We start from the raw sequence: 15793 nt of genomic DNA on the forward strand, positions 1-15793 counted from the left end.
ATGCTAATCATCCTCACAACACTACTTCCAGCACCCCAACCACAAAACCCATCCCACCCCACCACCACTCCCACTTCGACTTGGCACCTGTACCGGTGACTGCGGCCCCATACGGGCTCGTTGGGCTCACATTCAAGCTCCCATCGCCCGTGCCGGTGGCTGTAACAGGCATTGTCGTGCCACCACCACTACTCAACACTACAACTCCCGTAGGTCCTACACTGAACGTAGTCCCATCGACAGTAACAGCTGGATCGCCCGGCCCGAGCGTCGTTCCCGGTCCAAGCACTAATTCGCCATCATACATTGTATACGTGTGACCCCCAACAGTGATGACTTGCATCGACAGCAGGACTGGTATGGTGGAAGTACCAGATGGGCCGATGACGACAAGGCCCGACGGACCAATTGAATAAGTAGTTCCGGATACGGTGACCGGAGGATCTCCAAAACCGATTGTAGTCCCAGGCGCGAGGACTAGTTCACCGTTGTACATGGTGTAGGTCTGCGATCCAACAGTAACAACCTGCGTCGCCATTGGAATCGGCACCGTCGAGCTGCTCCCGAGAAAGCCCACGACGAGACCGGATGGTCCAATACTAAACGTCGTGCCCGACATGGTAACAGCGGGATCGCCAAAGCCAATCGTTATTCCAGGGGCTAGCATCACATTACCGTTAGCGAGAGTGAAGGTCGACGAGCCGATGGTGATGATCTGTGGCGCAGAAGGGTCACCCGCTGGGATGGGGATAGTTGATGTAGCTCCAGACGGACCGACGAGGACGACGCCTGAGCTGCCAACACTCATTCTCGTCCCGTCCACGGTGACTGCTGGCGCACCAGGGCGAAGCGTTGTTCCTCCAAGTACCAGACTGCCAGCAGGATCCAGTGTTACGGGGGCATTGCCGGGTCCGAGGGGTACGGTGACGGGGCCATTGCCGAAGGGGATCTTGGTGCTTGTGCTGGGCGATATGATAGTAAGGCCCGCATCGCCGATGCTGAACGTGGTAGAAGAAATAACTATAGGAGCGCCACCGCGGGTCAGTGTGGTTCCTGGGTTGATGATAACTCCGCCTGTTGGGTCTACGGGAATAACGGTAGGTCCGACTGTGATGACGGGTGGCGATGGGTTTCCTGGATTGTTCGCTGGATTAGTAGGGCCAGGATTGTTTGGTGTAGGATTCTGTCCAGGAGTAGGATTGGGGTTGTTGTTCACAGGAGGATCCTGAGGGTTGTTGTTATTAGGAGGGTCTTGCGGATCTTGAGGGCCATTTGGGTCCGTAGGCGAAGTTGGCGGCGGCGTGACTACTGGGATTCCATCGCCTCCCGATTGCCCCGGCTTCGCAGGTGTAGGCGAAACAACCGGCTCTGGGTCTGTCGGCGTAGGCTTAGGAGGCGCAGCACTCGAGCTTTGGAATATATTCCCAACGCTATGCAGCGCGATCGGCGGGTCAAAGATGCCATAGCTAGTCCAAACGCACGTTTTCCAGTTGGGATCAAGATCGGTAATCTGAGGTGGCATGCGCATGACAGGATGGTAATCATGGGGGAAGACGACGGAGCACAGTGGTCGATTATTCGCGCAATACCGGTCGCCAACGTACGCACTAGTATTCGGTCAGTTTCATGCCGAACTCTCTCGAAAGAAGGGGCCGACACACTTACCTCCAAGGCACAGGATCGTTGAAGTCATCGTAGTTGACGGACCATGGAATGACATTGTGCGGGTATTTCCGGATACTATATAGATCCGAGGAAGCGATCGTCAGAATGTTGGGGCCGGGGTTTCGTCTCGTGATCTGGTGTCCGCAGTTGTCTGTCACGAAGGGTTCCATTAGAGATAGATAGACATTCCCCGAGAACAGGGTGATGCCATCTACGACTGCATATGGCCCTGTCGTGACCGGCGTATATGCTATGGAGCTTGTCAAACAAAAGTCATGAGGAACATGATAAATACTCACTCGTATTTAAGTTAAAAAGATCCGTCGTCACTGGACCGCCGATTGGATCCCACGCGCAGTAATCGCGACTAACATTTGCCGTGGAGGGCCAATAGTACAAGCTCATCCCCGCATGCGCAAACGTGCATCCAGTAGATACACATGCCGAGCACGACGGGTTAACGGGCATAGTAGTAAGTTCTCGCAGCGAGGCGGGTATAGAATACCAGTACGAACTAAATGCGGACGTATAGCTAGTCCTCAGACTCAAACAGTCGCTGAAGCCGATGCTGCAATTCGGCGAAGGAGTAGGATACTTGAGCCCTGCTGTGTACGTTCCCGTATACAAGGAGTAAATGGACGTCGTAGAGCTTGTAACCGTGGTCGGACCAGCATAGCAGATCGTCCCGCACATTCGTGTGCAGTTGTAGTTTGTCGAAGCCCAGAGCGTCTTCGTGTAGTTGGACGTCTCCGTATACGTGCTGATGAAAGGATGACTTGATGAGTAGTCCACGGACACAAGTGACCAGGAAATTTTCTGCGCATTGCAGAATGATGCGGTGTCATTTTTTACTACTTCTTACAAGTCAGCGGAAGTCCCGCCGCATCTGGAGTCTCTAGACACCGCCGTGAGACTTGGACGGTACTCGAAAACCTACCGGTAGAGGTACCATTAAGCATTAGAGAGCTCGAAAATGATGGGGTACCACTACTGAACGCCGTAGTGGAGGACGCACTACTCGAAACCGTCGAATTCGTGAAATCTACACTCGTTAACCCATGCCATCTCTCATCACCCCTGTCAACCCCGAAGAATCGCGAGAACCTACTCGACAGACCCTGCGCACCGCTCAAGCATGCAAGCGCAAGCCCAACAGCCACACGCAAAACCAACATCGTCGCGACCAAGCGAGCTCGTCGACTCAGAACGAAGGAGCACTACCTAGGTACGCTAGCGATCGTACGCACCGCCATCCTTATGTACAAAATCCTCTGGTCTCGAGAGAAAAAGTGCCCAGGAGTTCTTAGCCAGGCACACTGCAGAACGAGTTAGCCTCGCTCTAAAGCTCGGCCTGCTTTATGCAACGGTAGCTGAGATGGCTGACCATGGGACGTTTCCAGGTGCCCATGAAGACAGCGCGATGAGACAGAAACCTTTTTTGCGGCCTTTGATTCGTGCCACTGCGGATAGGAAGACCGGTAATTATGGTTAGTCAGAGGGCGAATGGACTGGACACGCAGGGTTGTAGATTAAGCCGCGGCCTGTATATTATGTTGTGGGGCTGTGCGCTGGTTGTCCCACCGCGAGCCATCTTGGATGCAGATTTGGGGTCCAACAATACTCCGGTCCCTATAAGTGGCCAATATGGCGGGATCCAGGAAGTGCTTCCGCCCAAAGAACCTGTGGCGCGTAAGCTTAAGAATAGTCGACACGAACGAGTAGGGAGAGATGTCGCCTGATCGCGAGAGGCGGCGAAAAGACCTGCGCTTTATCAGTAAAGTAATTTTGGGGGGATTTTGTGCTGGGGTTCTGTGGCCGATTAGCGGCGAGGAGCTTGCCGGTTGAGGCGTGGCGGCGCTTACAGTACGACCCACCTAACCCGCTCCTGGTTGTGTCTCCGTCCCCACGCCATATAAACGGACCGTCCTTCCAAGACAGGGGAGCGCTCCCATGAGCATGCGCTACGTCTCCTAGTCCGAGTTCCTTGGTGCTCAGATGCGTTTCGATGTTCGGCGCCTGAGATCGCATAATATCACGTGATGGTGAATAGAGCCCGACCTCATGTGATAGGGTGCCTAGGTAATCTTTTCGAACAGACGCATGCTTTCGCATAAGTATTCGACAATCACAACGTTCTCTGCTCCATGTTGTCAATCTCGAGATCTAAACCCATCAACAAGGCCTTGGTGGCAGAACGACCAGTGCAGCGTCATGTACCGCTGAAGATTGTCCTAGCCGTGGAAGTGATTCCGAGGTTAAGTCGATAGAGCCATTGTTCCAATGCGCATCCATCCTTTTCGGGGTTCTTAGCAAGCAGACGAGGTTGGCTGGCTTTTAGGAACTTACAAGGGCTAGCTCATCCATTGGTATGAGCATTAATAAAGTTGGATCCAAGGTTATGGAGTTTAAAGCAGGAAGCATAGGTGCGGCTTTAACAAGTCGAAGAACTTTGTTACGGTGGTTGACCTGGTGATAGGACTTAGTCTGGATAGTTATTTCCTGCTATCCTGAGGTTCCTGAGCAGAAGATGGAAATTCAAGGGCTGTGCTTCTCTTATGTAACGGTAGCGAGCGCTGTACACTGGGCCCAGAAAAGGACGACGGCAAGGCCTTAATGGTTGATCCAGAATTGGGATCACGGCTCTTTGGCCGATGCCCCGCGTAATAGGGCGCCGTGCCGCAACCCTGCAATGCATGCATAAGCAACGCAAGCCAGCGAATAAGGCCCCGTCAAAGCAGTCAGCCCGCCGAGTTTCATAATTCCTTACTTCCCCGCTCCGTACTGTCGCCTTACGCACCATTCATCATGCCTCTGGTCGTCCACGAGATTGATCCAAATCCAGATACCATAATCATCTTGAAGAATCCATCTAAATACTTCGCAGTATGGGACGAGAGCATCAAAGCTCCGGAGCCGCCGGGGCCGGTTCCCGATCAGATAGGTGCGCAGCCTGGCGTCAGCGCTGATGGCAAGTCGGCTTCTCCAGCGTCCTCAAGAAAGATTAATTTAAAGGCAAGTAAGAGGAAGGCAAGAAGAAGATTCAGCTGGAATGATGATGGAAAACCTCCTGTTACCGAAGAACCAGCGGCCGCATCCCATCACAGCTCGTTCGGTGGCGAACCCAGCTCTCAGAATGCCCACCCACCGGAGAGTGGTCCTAACGAGATGTATATCAATGACGGCGGAGAGAAAAGCGAGAGCGGTTCCCAATTCGAAGAACCAACGGAGGAAGAGGAGATACATTACCTGGTGTCCTCTCGCCACCTGACTCTGGCATCGCCATGGTTCAGACGCAACATGGCCGGAGACTGGTGCGAGGCAAATCGCGATCCCGCGGATGGAATGTTCCACATGTGGACGGAGGACTGGGACGAAGAAGCCTTTCTGATTCTCCTGAGCATCTTCCACCTGAGAACTCGTCGGGTGCCTCAGACTGTCAGCCTCGAGATGCTCGCCAAGATCGCGGTCCTGGTGGATTACTATGAGCCCGAAGAAGCGATTGAGCTCTTTACCAATATGTGGCTCGACGACCTGAGAGGCAAGGCTCCGGTTCCGTCCACGTACTGCCGCGATTTAATGCTCTGGATGTGGATCTCGCAGGTATTCAACTTAGCGGACGTATTTACGCAAACTACGCTTGTGGCGCTCAAAGAGAGCACGGAGTCGATGCAGACCTTGGATCTGCCTCTTCATCCGGGCATTGCCCGTGAGTTCTTCCTTCTTGCGAGAGCCATGGCAAGTTGCTGACAAAATTCAGGTAGGATCTCCCAGAAACGGTGCGAAGAGATAGACAGCATCATTTCGAAATTGCACGACTTGGTGGAAGTCTTTCGCAGCGCCACGTACAAATGCCCACAAGACACCTCTTACTCCTTCCAATGCGGCTCGTTTCTTTTTGGCGCCTTGACGAAAGAGCTAGCCCGTTGGGAGTTTCTACCGCCGCGGCCTGGAAGTCCTTTCGCCGGCATGAGTCTCCAGGTGGTAGCGGAGATGGCAAGCAGCGCACGCAATCCGCAATGGTACCACAGCAACAACGGGAGCTATGGCTACTACGACTATACTGACTGTGTTCATGAACCCCATGAGTGTAATCTCAACACTAAGCTCAAAACCCTGATCCAGGGCATCATGAGCAATGTAAAGGGGCTCACGTTAAGTGAGCTGAGGGAAGGTCAACCAAAGGGGGATTAGCTGCGGCACTGCGCGTCCACAAGGTATTTGGTCTGAGGGCATATGACGGAAGACTTGAAGCGAGGAGTTACGGCGTGCCGGCTATCACAGGAATGTGGATCGGAAAGCTGGACATACCCGCGCATGGGTATGACACGATCTAGCTGCACCCCGGTGTTTCGGCTGAGCGGGAAATACTCCAAGCATGCCGTTGAACAATCTACGATGGTTAGCGAACATAGAATGAGACAGCATCTAGTATCCTCCCTTCTCTACGCCGCAACATAGGCTGTAAAAAGGGTCGCGCCTATGTCTAGCAAGCACGGACTGACCATGGCTAAAGGCAAGCCGCAATTGATTGCCTGCATCCACGAGTCCACTGAGACCATATGCCAGCAAACTCAGCAGTATATAGGTCGCGTCGTCCTCATCCTCTTTCTTCGCATCTCGCCCTCAAGTCCAGTGCGCAGTATGGCAAAATAAGACCACGTGGTCGACCCGCAAGGGGATACCGTTATCTGGCTCCTGCCCGAAGACACCGCTTTCGTAGAACACCCCAGGCAGAATGGCTCTTCCAGAAGCGGTTCCCCTCAACCAACAGAAGCCGACAAGAAGAAGAGAAGCAGCTTCCTAGTGTCCAGGAAGCAGCTCCAGACCGGAACGTACTTCGAAATAATGTTCAAAGAGGGTAGTTAGTATTCCGAGTCGGTACCCAACGAAGATGGTATCTACGAGCTGCGAGCGGAGGGTTTCGACGAAAAGGCCTTCCGTATCGTCATGGATATAATTCATGCGGGCGGCGACGTCAACACCAAGCTTTCGTATGAGGAGGTGGATTTGGACTTGCTGGCCAAGATTGCAGTGGTGGTTGACTACTACCACTTTGCCGCGGCAGAGCCGGTGAAGACATGGGGCGATCAATGGATGGTATCCCTTGACAGAAGCGGCAAACCAGTTCTAAAGGAGTACTGTCCGGACTTGATGCTATGGATGTGCGTGGCCTACGGCTTCCGCGATCCCTTCAATGTCTGGAAGACCAGCCAAACCATGTTGCGGAGCTGCAAGGGATGGATAGATGAACCCGAGAAGCTGCCAATTGCGCCTCGCATCAAGGAGATGAACGACGCCTTAACCGAGACGATCAACGAACTCCATGAACTCTTGCTGCAATTCCAGACGAATCACCAATGCCCTCTACGTCCCAACCAGGCTCAGAGATGTGGATCCGAGCTCGGTTGGCTGACGCAGGAAATGGATAGGTTTGGCATTCTGGCTCTGGCGCACACATCCGACTTAATTCCGGCTGTGAGCATAGAGGAGATTTGCCGAGAACTGCGGTACATCGGTTCGCCGAACTATCACACGGACCACCCACCGTGCAAGTTTTCATACATCGTGCGCCCCATTACAGATAAGCTGGCAGAGAAGGCGAGCGATTTCAGCAACCTCGAAAGGAATTAAAGCAAAGAAGGAGATGGTGTTACGGCGTTCGGTCATGGAGCTGTTTAGGACGGTGAGTAGATGGCAGAGAGAAGAGGTCGGTTATGGATCAGGGGTTATCGACGAGAATGGATCCTGTACGTATTGCAACGAATTGAGAAGCCTATCGCACAGAGCCTGCCGATGCGCACTCAACCTCAACAAACACTCCTATTAACTGCGGCCCTCGGTCATTGTAGCTCCAGATAGCGGCCGGTCGAGGATAGATGCGTATGTTCATCGATTTTAGCTTCCTTCCCGATTGGCGGAGATCGAATGATTGGCCATCGTCCCCTTCGCAACCTCACGGCCGCCAGCTCGTCATTCGTACTAGGAGCGCTTGAGGCGGAATGGGCGAGGACTTCGGGCTGGCGAGGTTGCTCGAGATGTCGAGAGCGACGCGTGAAATGTGATCGGCGGGATGACAAAGCACGGAAGATCGGGGCTCCGAGCGCCACACTTAGCTAATGCATCAGCCACAACCCGCGGAACATTCTCGCAATCGCGCGAAGCATCGGGTCTCTTCCTCACACTTCGCGAACTATCACCAATCTTCGACGAACCCTCTCTCCGCTTCCAGCACGCTCTATCCTCCTTACGAATCTGTCAATTTCTCAGCCCCGCGCACGCAAGCCTCGCTGCCTCCAGCCTCAACATGTCTATAAAAGCCACAAAGAGATCTCATAGATCTCCCATCATCACTCTCTCAGATCTACAGTTCACATCTCCACTGCGATCGCCGACTACTCTTGAGCCTCATCCGCCTTAACAAGTCTACAACAATTCCATCTATTCATCTCGCACCCACACCACCAAACAGTCCACCAACAATGGCCTTCTTCCTCACTCCCCGCTTCGCACCCGCCTACACGGCGCAATGCAGCCCTTGGGGATGCGCACCAGCCCAACCCTCCTACCGCCGCATCTCGCGCCCATCCTTCCCATCTTTCGTCCCCTTCCTCAGCCAGGTCGATGAGCTGCTGAGCGAACTGGACCGCGAAGCACGCCGCGAAGCCCACCGCCAGCGGCAGCAGCGCAAGCGCGCCTTCCGCGCCCGATTCGACGTCCGCGAGAACGAAGAAGGATACCAGATTGATGCTGAAGTCCCCGGCTTCGAGCAGGAGAATATCGAGATCGAGGTCACTGATGAGAACACCTTGAGGGTCGCCGGCAACACCGAGAAGAAGGTCGAGCATCAGCCACAACCGACCGAGGCCGCACCTCAGGATGGCAACATGGATGGCGCGACGCTCAACGAGCCAGAGCCGGAAGCCACAGGCTCCGGCGCCGCCACTCCGACGCACTCCGACACCGAATCCCACAAGTCGTACCAAGCGACCGTAGAAGATGACTACGAGGACCTCGGCGCCGAAACCTCGTCCACACTCTCCGGCGTATCCACCCCACCCCAGCCCAAGGAATCCAAGGGCAAGGAGAAAGCCGTGGACAAGCCTACCACCAACAGTGAAACCGCCCCCCAGCAGCAGTCTCAGCCCGAAGCTCCAACACAGCAACAGGAGCAGTTGTCCGAGCAATTCCATGGATCCTTTGAGCGAACCTTCCGCTTCACTGAGAGGGTCAATGCCGCCAATGTGAGGGCCAGTCTGAGGGACGGCCTGCTCAGCATCACCGTGCCCAAAGCCAAGGCTCCGGAAGTCAGGAGGATTACTATTCAGTAGACAATGCATTTACAGTCGGAGGAGAGCAATAAGGGCATAGGAAGGAAGTAATGGGTTCGACATCCATGGATCGGAGTGTATCAGTATTTGACTTGTACGATACTTAGATATCGGTAATGCGATTATGACTTCAGGCTCAATAACACCTCCCTCTGTGAATTTACCGTGACTTCGTGATGCATAAAGTCTCGTTTCTATGCCGAAGACCTTCGCTCAACTGTGCTTTGAAGGAAGGTATCGTGCATAAGCGCCATTCATTCTCACATCACAACTATCCAGCATATACTACAATTTCCCCATTCATAGAGATTATTCAGATTCCAAAACACGCGCCATACACAGTAAGCACCACGGCCCCCCTAATACACAGCACCACCTGAGAACTCATCCCTTCTCTTACAATCTCCGCATATCCTCCCCTTAGCGCTCTCACTCTTTACCTCTACAACACCCAAGCCGCAAGCCCCAAAACCACCGCTAAAACCCCGTTAACCTGCCCCGCACCAACGACGTCAGCAGCAGCGCCCGTCGAGCTAGCCGTAGCCGCAGTCTCCGAGCCCGTGCCCGTGGTACTAGCTTCGGTGCCGGAAGTAGTGCTACCACCACTTCAAATCGTCAGTAAGCTTAAACAGAACACGCGAAAACGGGGTAAATGTTACCTTCCGGACGCAGTAGTAGACGGCGAGGAAGACCCAGTAGCCGTAAGCGACATAATCTGCTCATCATCAAGCAGCTGACCGCCGCGCATAGAAGATGGCGCTTCGGAGGTGTCCACGCCCTCCGCGGCGGAAGCGAAGGCTTCGATCGTGTTGCCTTCTTCCCTGATTACTTGTCAGCTAGCAGTCCCTTCCAATCTCCCCATCTCATCCTTGAACTCAAGTAAATTTGATTTCACTCACGGCACATTCCACCCCCCAACCATCCCCTTCTGGCAATGCGTCGGCACCGCGCAGTAGTACCACACCGGACTCGTAGTTGTCACATTCACGACGAACTTCTTCTCCCCGTTGTCCGTGTTGTCGAATGGGCCGGAGAAGAAGCCATTGCCGGTGGAGGGGACACAGGGGCTGGAGAAGGAGGTCTGGACAACGTTGTGGCGCGGGTAGAGGTGGAAGATTACGGTGTCGCCGATGGCCGGGGAGATGGTTTGCGGAGAGAGGTGCAGGCCGGATTCGCCGACGTCGATGGTGTAGACTTTGGCTGCTGTGAGGGCGGCGAAGAGAAGGGGGCTGAGGCTGTGCATGGTGATTGGTGGGGTGCTGGTGGTGGGCAGTTGGATTAAGCTTTGAGAAGCGTCCTGATGGAGTGAGTTTCTGGGTCCTGTTTGAGCGGTGATGAGAGAGATTGAGGCAGTTTCTGGATGCTACGCTTTCTATAAGAGCAAGAGCAAGGGCTTGTCTTTGAGACTGCGCGTCTTGGTCATTGCTTTCCATCCGTGGCGTTGGACGACTGCGGGGACAGGTCCACGTATTCGTTTCCTTTGTCCACTACACATGAGAAGGCCACCTCGTTAAGCTTCAAAACGGAAGTTAGGTGCTCGGCTCTCCAAGGGCGTTCGGGCTGTGCAAGCCACTAGTACGATACGAGGACATCAAGAACGGTTCGGGGATAGTACTTGGGATCGACGATGGCTCGTAGGGGCTTTCAAAGGGTATGCGGATTGCGTGTTTCATCTCGGCTCCTGTTGGATGTTGATGTTTCTTTGAAGATAATGGGTAATGTACGGAGATGGGGGCGTAGGGCTGGAAGCTGAAACTGGGAGAACAAAGCCGCTGTTATTCTACATACCTTACCCCTCGCTTACCCCGCAGTAGGTATGCATGTTCCCGTATCCAGGACCGCGTCGACATTCCAGGGCCTAGAAGCTGTGAGCCAAGTGCAACGTCCACTGGAATGTCTCCTAGCTTTGTTAGTGGTAGGTCAGCAGACAATCTTAATTGGACAGCGTTAGTTCGTTAAGAGATGCGACGCAATTGTTACTTCAATGCAGTCTCCTCGGCCAAAGACTCTCCTCCGGCCAATGTCCGCCCCATTGGGCTTTCGAGAGCTTGAAGCCGCCGGGCACAGCTTCAGAATGCGTTGCCCCTCCATTAGTGCTGAAGGGTATAGGTGATTTTTATTCACTACGTCTAAAGTCACAGTTAGGACTGCTGTAGCAGTTCCGTCTCCGGTCTTCCCTCAGAAGTGCGAAAGCTGTACGAGGCTTGTCAAGGTATATCTTCGTTGATCAACCTCGCTGGTGCATGGTAAAGTGGTAGCCAGCCGCGATATCGAAAGAGAGGCCAACCTTAGAGAGCCTGAGCGTAAGGTAGGGGATGCAGCATACCGATCTCTGGTGTTGAGGGTGTATTAGCGATCACCAGAGGAAATAATGCTGTGAGAGAAGGTTGAGGGGTATTCATGTCGTGGGCGTGCTCATGAGTAGGAATGCTAGATCCCTATTTGATATACAGCTTTAAATGCGGAGGTAGGAGTCTGGAAGCCATCGGGACCGCGGGAGCTGTGACTTAGTGACCGTTTACCTAGGTTGACCAACGTTGGAAAGAAAAGTGGGCGGGTGCATTGACCAATATTATTAGCGCTTTCCCCACACCTCCGCTTATCTTCGTCTTCCATCATCGTCCCATCTTAACATGACATGGCCATCCCGTTTATACTTCCGAGGTTCCAACCGAATATTAACTACCGATTGCGTCCTCGCCATCGCGTACCACTCGTCGCCGGCCGGATGCGTTCTTCTATATGGACGGACCGAGGATCCTCCCGGACTGCTAAAACCATTCTGTAACAACGTCTATTCTTCTTGGTCCGTCTGTTCCAAACTAGTCCAAGGCTTTTGCGGTCGCGTAATTTCACAAACAGAAGCAGCTCACGAATTCAGCCGACTCTTTGCCTCGTTCGTAAGCTCTCTTAGCAACCTCATTTTCCTGCCCCATCCAAGGCGGTATTCTTCAAGTTCGACATGCACTTTGCACTGGCGATGTCGTTCATGTTCGCCACAAAAGCGGAAATTCCTATATTTGTGCCAGGACTACTACCAACGTCGTGTCAGATCAGGGGAGCCGTTTAGAGGTAGATCATGCCCTGAGTGGCGGGACAGCATCCACCCCCGCAATCACACGCGGCCCGACCCCGCTGAATGCACTATACCGAGGCCAGAGTGAGTTCCTTACAACCACCTTGATGATGGTTCGACAGCGATTGCATCATCATAAGCCATATTTAGACCGGTAGTATGGTTGTGAACTTTGGCTAACGAAGCACGTAATACGCGCTCCGTTTCGCACTAGTCCAGTGGAACACTTGTCAGTGGCCGGATTGCAGAAGCGCCGTTCTTCGATCGCATAAAGCGCATTCACATATATATCACCTACTTCCCTGGTAGTCCTGGGAACATATAAGCCAAGGCTAGTGTTCCTCAACTGTGGCCGACTACCCCGACCTGGACGCGTAGTGACCGGCCCTATCCAAAAATCAGAATGAGGCGAGCTTTGGGATGATGGAACGGATACAGATTTGTCCGCAATCGTTCCTGAGCGACTTGTTGGGGTCCTCCCATCAAACTAGGCTCTGTGCAGGCTACACCCCGACCATATCGACCTCTACCTCGCTCTTTCAGTTCGTCATTCGGGTCGGTATCCTTCGCCACTCCGGGGTATTTTTGTATACTACGTCTATACGAGGTAAGCACAGTTTGGGAAAGATCCCAACCCAAGAGCAGGAACATGATCTACGCAAGCCTACGCCTCGGTCTCCTGAAGGAGGGCTACTGGCCGTATAGTCGATGGTAGGTAAAAGGTTGTCCGCGCTCAGCGTTCCCCTCTTGTATTGCACCCGCATCGAATAAAGACTTTCTTGCTCCATCTCGCAGATCCGGAGTCACCGACCTTCGTTTCCTTCGTTCGACCCCTTCTTTCAGCGCTCGTCATGATGCAGAAGCGGCAAGCAATGCTCTGGACCATGCCACGGCCGCCGCCGCCGCCGCCACTGCCCCCAACCCCACCAAAACCTACCAACGCCAGGGCCCAACGAAAGCCCAACAGGCTAAGGAAGGAGCTCGCGGTATTTCTAGGCGAGTTCATTGGGACCTTCATGTTCCTGTTCCTTGCTTTCGCGGGAACGCAGATCGCTCTGCAGTCTGCTACGATCAACCCGTTCATATTCTCCGAGCAGGCGGAGCCGCCCGAAGTCCTGAAGCTGATATACGTTGCTTTTGCGTTTGGAGCGGCTCTGGCCATCACTGCGGCGATCTTTGCCGACGTTAGTGGTGGGATGTTCAACCCGGCAGTATGTATATCCCCACTTCGACGGCGCCGCTTTCGCATTATCTCACCGAAATCCACCCACTACTATATCTCCCCGTGAGTACGCATACTAACTAACGTCCAGGTAACAACAGCCCTCTGGCTAGTCCGCTCCATCCGCTGGCCTCGCGCCCTCCACTCCATCCTCGCCCAAATCCTAGCCTCCATATGCGCCTCCTTCACTGTAGCTCTCATGCTTCCCGGGACCTTGAAAGTCACCACCTCCCCGGGAACCTCCGTATCTCTCGTCCAAGCACTCCTTCTGGAAACCTTCCTGACCACCCAGTTAATCATCACTATTCTCATGCTCCCGCCTGGCGCCTCAAAGCCAATGTATATCGGCACAGCATTGTTCGTGGCAGAGCTAGCGGGTGTTTATTCCACAGGCGGCAGCTTGAATCCCGCTAGGAGTGTTGGGCCAGCTGTGGTTGCGGGGTTCCAGACGAATCATTGGATCTATTGGGTCGGGCCGATGATCGGGGCAGGACTGGGTGCGGGGATTTTTACTCTGGTGAAGAGCGTACAAGGGGAGCGTGTGTGAAGCGAGTCAAAGGAGAGACCGTACCGCATTTGAAGAAATCGCACATTTTTTCTTTATATGTCAATGAAGAGCGGTCACTCGAAGAGCGGTCGCTCGAGGACCGGATAGTCATTCCCCTTCTCGTTTCCTAACGGCCTCCGAAGCATACCTCTCCGCACATCTAATTCCGAACCGTGGGAAGTTCCGCTAGCAAAGCAAAAATTATTCCACAAACAAAGACAGCGCAGTCGAGATCGCCTTGGCAATATAACGGCCGCATGTGGCTTGCCGAATACGAAAGGCGTGTCACCGTTGCCATTTCCGGTGTGGCTGGGGCAGGGCAAACTTCCCGTCCGTAATGTCGGGCAGATCTTGCACCGATCAGCAGCTCAGGAACAGCCTTACGTATCGTATGGGGGACTTGCAATTTCACGATCAGCCGGAGTCATATGTGCTCCTTTTCACATCACTTTTGATTCTGGAATCGCAAACAGTGGGAGGATGCAATGCATATTGGTATCCTAGCAGTAGAGCAAATTAAGGCAGGCTATGCAGCAGATAACCAGACCAAAAGTAAACTCAGAAAAAAAAGAACACGCTACGTCCGCGGAGCGGAAAACGTAGGAGTGGAATAGAAATTACGTCCCAATCGTTCCCGCCTCATTCCCCTTCTCGTAACCCATTGTCATAAAACAGGAGAGCGTCTACAACAGACCCGCAAGACCAGCAGCACCGGCAAGCACGGCCATACCGGCGCCAGCCACCTTCGCAGCAGCAGCACCAGTGAACTCTGGCGGCGCGCTCGTCGTGTAGGTAGCGTTGCCGGTCGGGATGACGGTCGCGGTGGCAGTTGGGTAGGTGATGTGGATTGGAGTCGTGGAGGCTGGCACCTCAGTGGCTGATGGTTCGTAGGCGGTTGCGCTCTCGCGGATGAGGGAGACGGTGAGGGAGTAGGCAGCAGCGCAGTCGACAGTGTCCATGCCATCGGGGCAGCAGTAGGTGTTCTCCATGCCGTCTGTCGTACAGTAATAGCCAGTGTCGCAGGCATCTGAGAGTAGCATTAGCATCTACCGACACTTCAAGTCGAGGCAGGGGGGGTCTTACATCCTGATCCGTCGTTGCAGCAGTGGCTCAGAGAAGGCTCGAAGCAGTACATGCCGTAGGTGGACGGGCATTGGATCTGCGTGGGACCGCAAGCTTCAGCGCAGGTGTCACCCTCGCCGCAAGGCTCGGTGGTGGGATAGTAGCCCTGGCGCTTTGCGATGGCATCGCCACGCTTCAGCATTGCGCCGAAGTCGAATTGGACGTTCTTGGAGAACTGGGAGCCGAGGACGGAGGTCGAGAGGACCGCGAGGGTGAGGAGTTGCTTGTACATGGTGATTGTGGTGGTGGATATTAGATTAGGCTTGATTGTACGTTGGATGAACGAGAGACTTTTGGTGTTGACGGAACGACTGAATGTCCGGGCAGCGAAGGATTAGACCAAGACGTGCGTGAGGAAGAGGAAAGAGCTGAAAGCAGAGAAAGCCATGAGGCTATATACCCCCTCTGTTGCCTGACCGGAATGCGTGCCTGGCCTGGACTGACCTACCATCCTGCATCAATCAAGCCATACGAGAACCAAGCCTCCAGCCTCCACACCCTCAAGCCATGATCCCAACTGTATCACAGCATGCATCCAATCCCGGTGGCCCCCATGCCGGGCTGAAAAGCATTCTCGACCACGCAGGCGCTACAGGTGTCGCTCGCCCTGACTCCTCAAGCGAGGAGCTTAGTCCGCACAGGCCTACTCGTAAATCGCTTTCGTTGCCTGTAGGGCGCAGTAGCCCCTGTGAACACGAAAACTAAGGGCCAATCAGCAGGGCCGCGGCGCTGGTGTGGAGAAGGAAATTAAAGGTGTTTGCCTGCTACCAGGATTTGTTTTGCGTTCCTGCAGCTGCGTGCGTGACATGTGGTGCGCATTGTATATTTAGCAG

At 53.9% G+C, this 15793-nt stretch overlaps 7 protein-coding genes across 7 annotated transcripts; 4 read left to right on the forward strand and 3 right to left on the reverse strand.

Moving 5' to 3' along the window:
- Positions 1-13: 13 nt before the first annotated feature.
- Positions 14-2624, reverse strand: BU26DRAFT_557988 (uncharacterized protein; the record flags this gene model as incomplete). The annotated part of the gene is made up of 4 exons (XM_033832519.1): positions 14-1607; positions 1666-1915; positions 1965-2516; positions 2603-2624. The coding sequence occupies 4 exons, from the start codon at positions 2622-2624 to the stop codon at positions 14-16; spliced, it is 2418 nt and encodes an 805-aa protein (XP_033691545.1).
- A 1812-nt stretch (positions 2625-4436) lies between these two features.
- Positions 4437-6089, forward strand: BU26DRAFT_513354 (uncharacterized protein). Its single transcript, XM_033827603.1, has 2 exons — positions 4437-5371; positions 5423-6089. The coding sequence occupies exons 1-2, from the start codon at positions 4471-4473 to the stop codon at positions 5854-5856; spliced, it is 1335 nt and encodes a 444-aa protein (XP_033691546.1). The 5' UTR covers positions 4437-4470; the 3' UTR covers positions 5857-6089.
- Positions 6090-6612: 523 nt separating this feature from the next.
- Positions 6613-7680, forward strand: BU26DRAFT_599214 (uncharacterized protein; the record flags this gene model as incomplete). Its single annotated transcript, XM_033835082.1, has 1 exon — positions 6613-7680. The coding sequence occupies one exon, from the start codon at positions 6613-6615 to the stop codon at positions 7294-7296; it is 684 nt and encodes a 227-aa protein (XP_033691547.1). The 3' UTR covers positions 7297-7680.
- A 159-nt stretch (positions 7681-7839) lies between these two features.
- BU26DRAFT_513356 (HSP20-like chaperone) lies at positions 7840-9138 on the forward strand. Its single transcript, XM_033827604.1, has one exon. The coding sequence runs from the start codon at positions 8145-8147 to the stop codon at positions 8991-8993; it is 849 nt and encodes a 282-aa protein (XP_033691548.1). The 5' UTR covers positions 7840-8144; the 3' UTR covers positions 8994-9138.
- Positions 9139-9648: 510 nt separating this feature from the next.
- BU26DRAFT_415517 (uncharacterized protein) lies at positions 9649-10236 on the reverse strand (the record flags this gene model as incomplete). Its single annotated transcript, XM_033823117.1, has 2 exons — positions 9649-9814; positions 9893-10236. 2 exons carry the CDS (start codon positions 10234-10236, stop codon positions 9649-9651), a joined length of 510 nt encoding a protein of 169 aa, XP_033691549.1.
- Positions 10237-12953: 2717 nt separating this feature from the next.
- Positions 12954-13845, forward strand: BU26DRAFT_472861 (aquaporin-like protein; the record flags this gene model as incomplete). Its single annotated transcript, XM_033825448.1, has 2 exons — positions 12954-13280; positions 13383-13845. The coding sequence occupies 2 exons, from the start codon at positions 12954-12956 to the stop codon at positions 13836-13838; spliced, it is 783 nt and encodes a 260-aa protein (XP_033691550.1). The 3' UTR covers positions 13839-13845.
- A 641-nt stretch (positions 13846-14486) lies between these two features.
- Positions 14487-15500, reverse strand: BU26DRAFT_24142 (uncharacterized protein). Its single transcript, XM_033821021.1, has 2 exons — positions 14922-15500; positions 14487-14865 (listed from the first exon to the last, which is right to left on the reverse strand). Exons 1-2 carry the CDS (start codon positions 15190-15192, stop codon positions 14522-14524), a joined length of 615 nt encoding a protein of 204 aa, XP_033691551.1. The 5' UTR covers positions 15193-15500; the 3' UTR covers positions 14487-14521.
- Between the last annotated feature and the right edge of the window lie 293 nt (positions 15501-15793).

This window comes from Trematosphaeria pertusa (genome assembly GCF_010094035.1).
Source record: "Trematosphaeria pertusa strain CBS 122368 unplaced genomic scaffold BU26scaffold_1, whole genome shotgun sequence".
In the NCBI taxonomy this organism is placed as follows: domain Eukaryota; kingdom Fungi; phylum Ascomycota; class Dothideomycetes; order Pleosporales; family Trematosphaeriaceae; genus Trematosphaeria; species Trematosphaeria pertusa.

Coding starts and splice junctions, on each gene's coding strand:
- BU26DRAFT_513354 (XM_033827603.1), top strand. CDS start 4,471: ATGCCTCTGGTCGTCCACGAGATTGATCCAAATCCAGATACCATAATC. Junction 5,372..5,422: donor TCTTCATCCGGGCATTGCCC/GTGAGTTCTTCC, acceptor GACAAAATTCAG/GTAGGATCTCCCAGAAACGG.
- BU26DRAFT_513356 (XM_033827604.1), top strand. CDS start 8,145: ATGGCCTTCTTCCTCACTCCCCGCTTCGCACCCGCCTACACGGCGCAA.
- BU26DRAFT_24142 (XM_033821021.1), bottom strand. CDS start 15,192: ATGTACAAGCAACTCCTCACCCTCGCGGTCCTCTCGACCTCCGTCCTC. Junction 14,866..14,921: donor CTGCAACGACGGATCAGGAT/GTAAGACCCCCC, acceptor TGCTACTCTCAG/ATGCCTGCGACACTGGCTAT.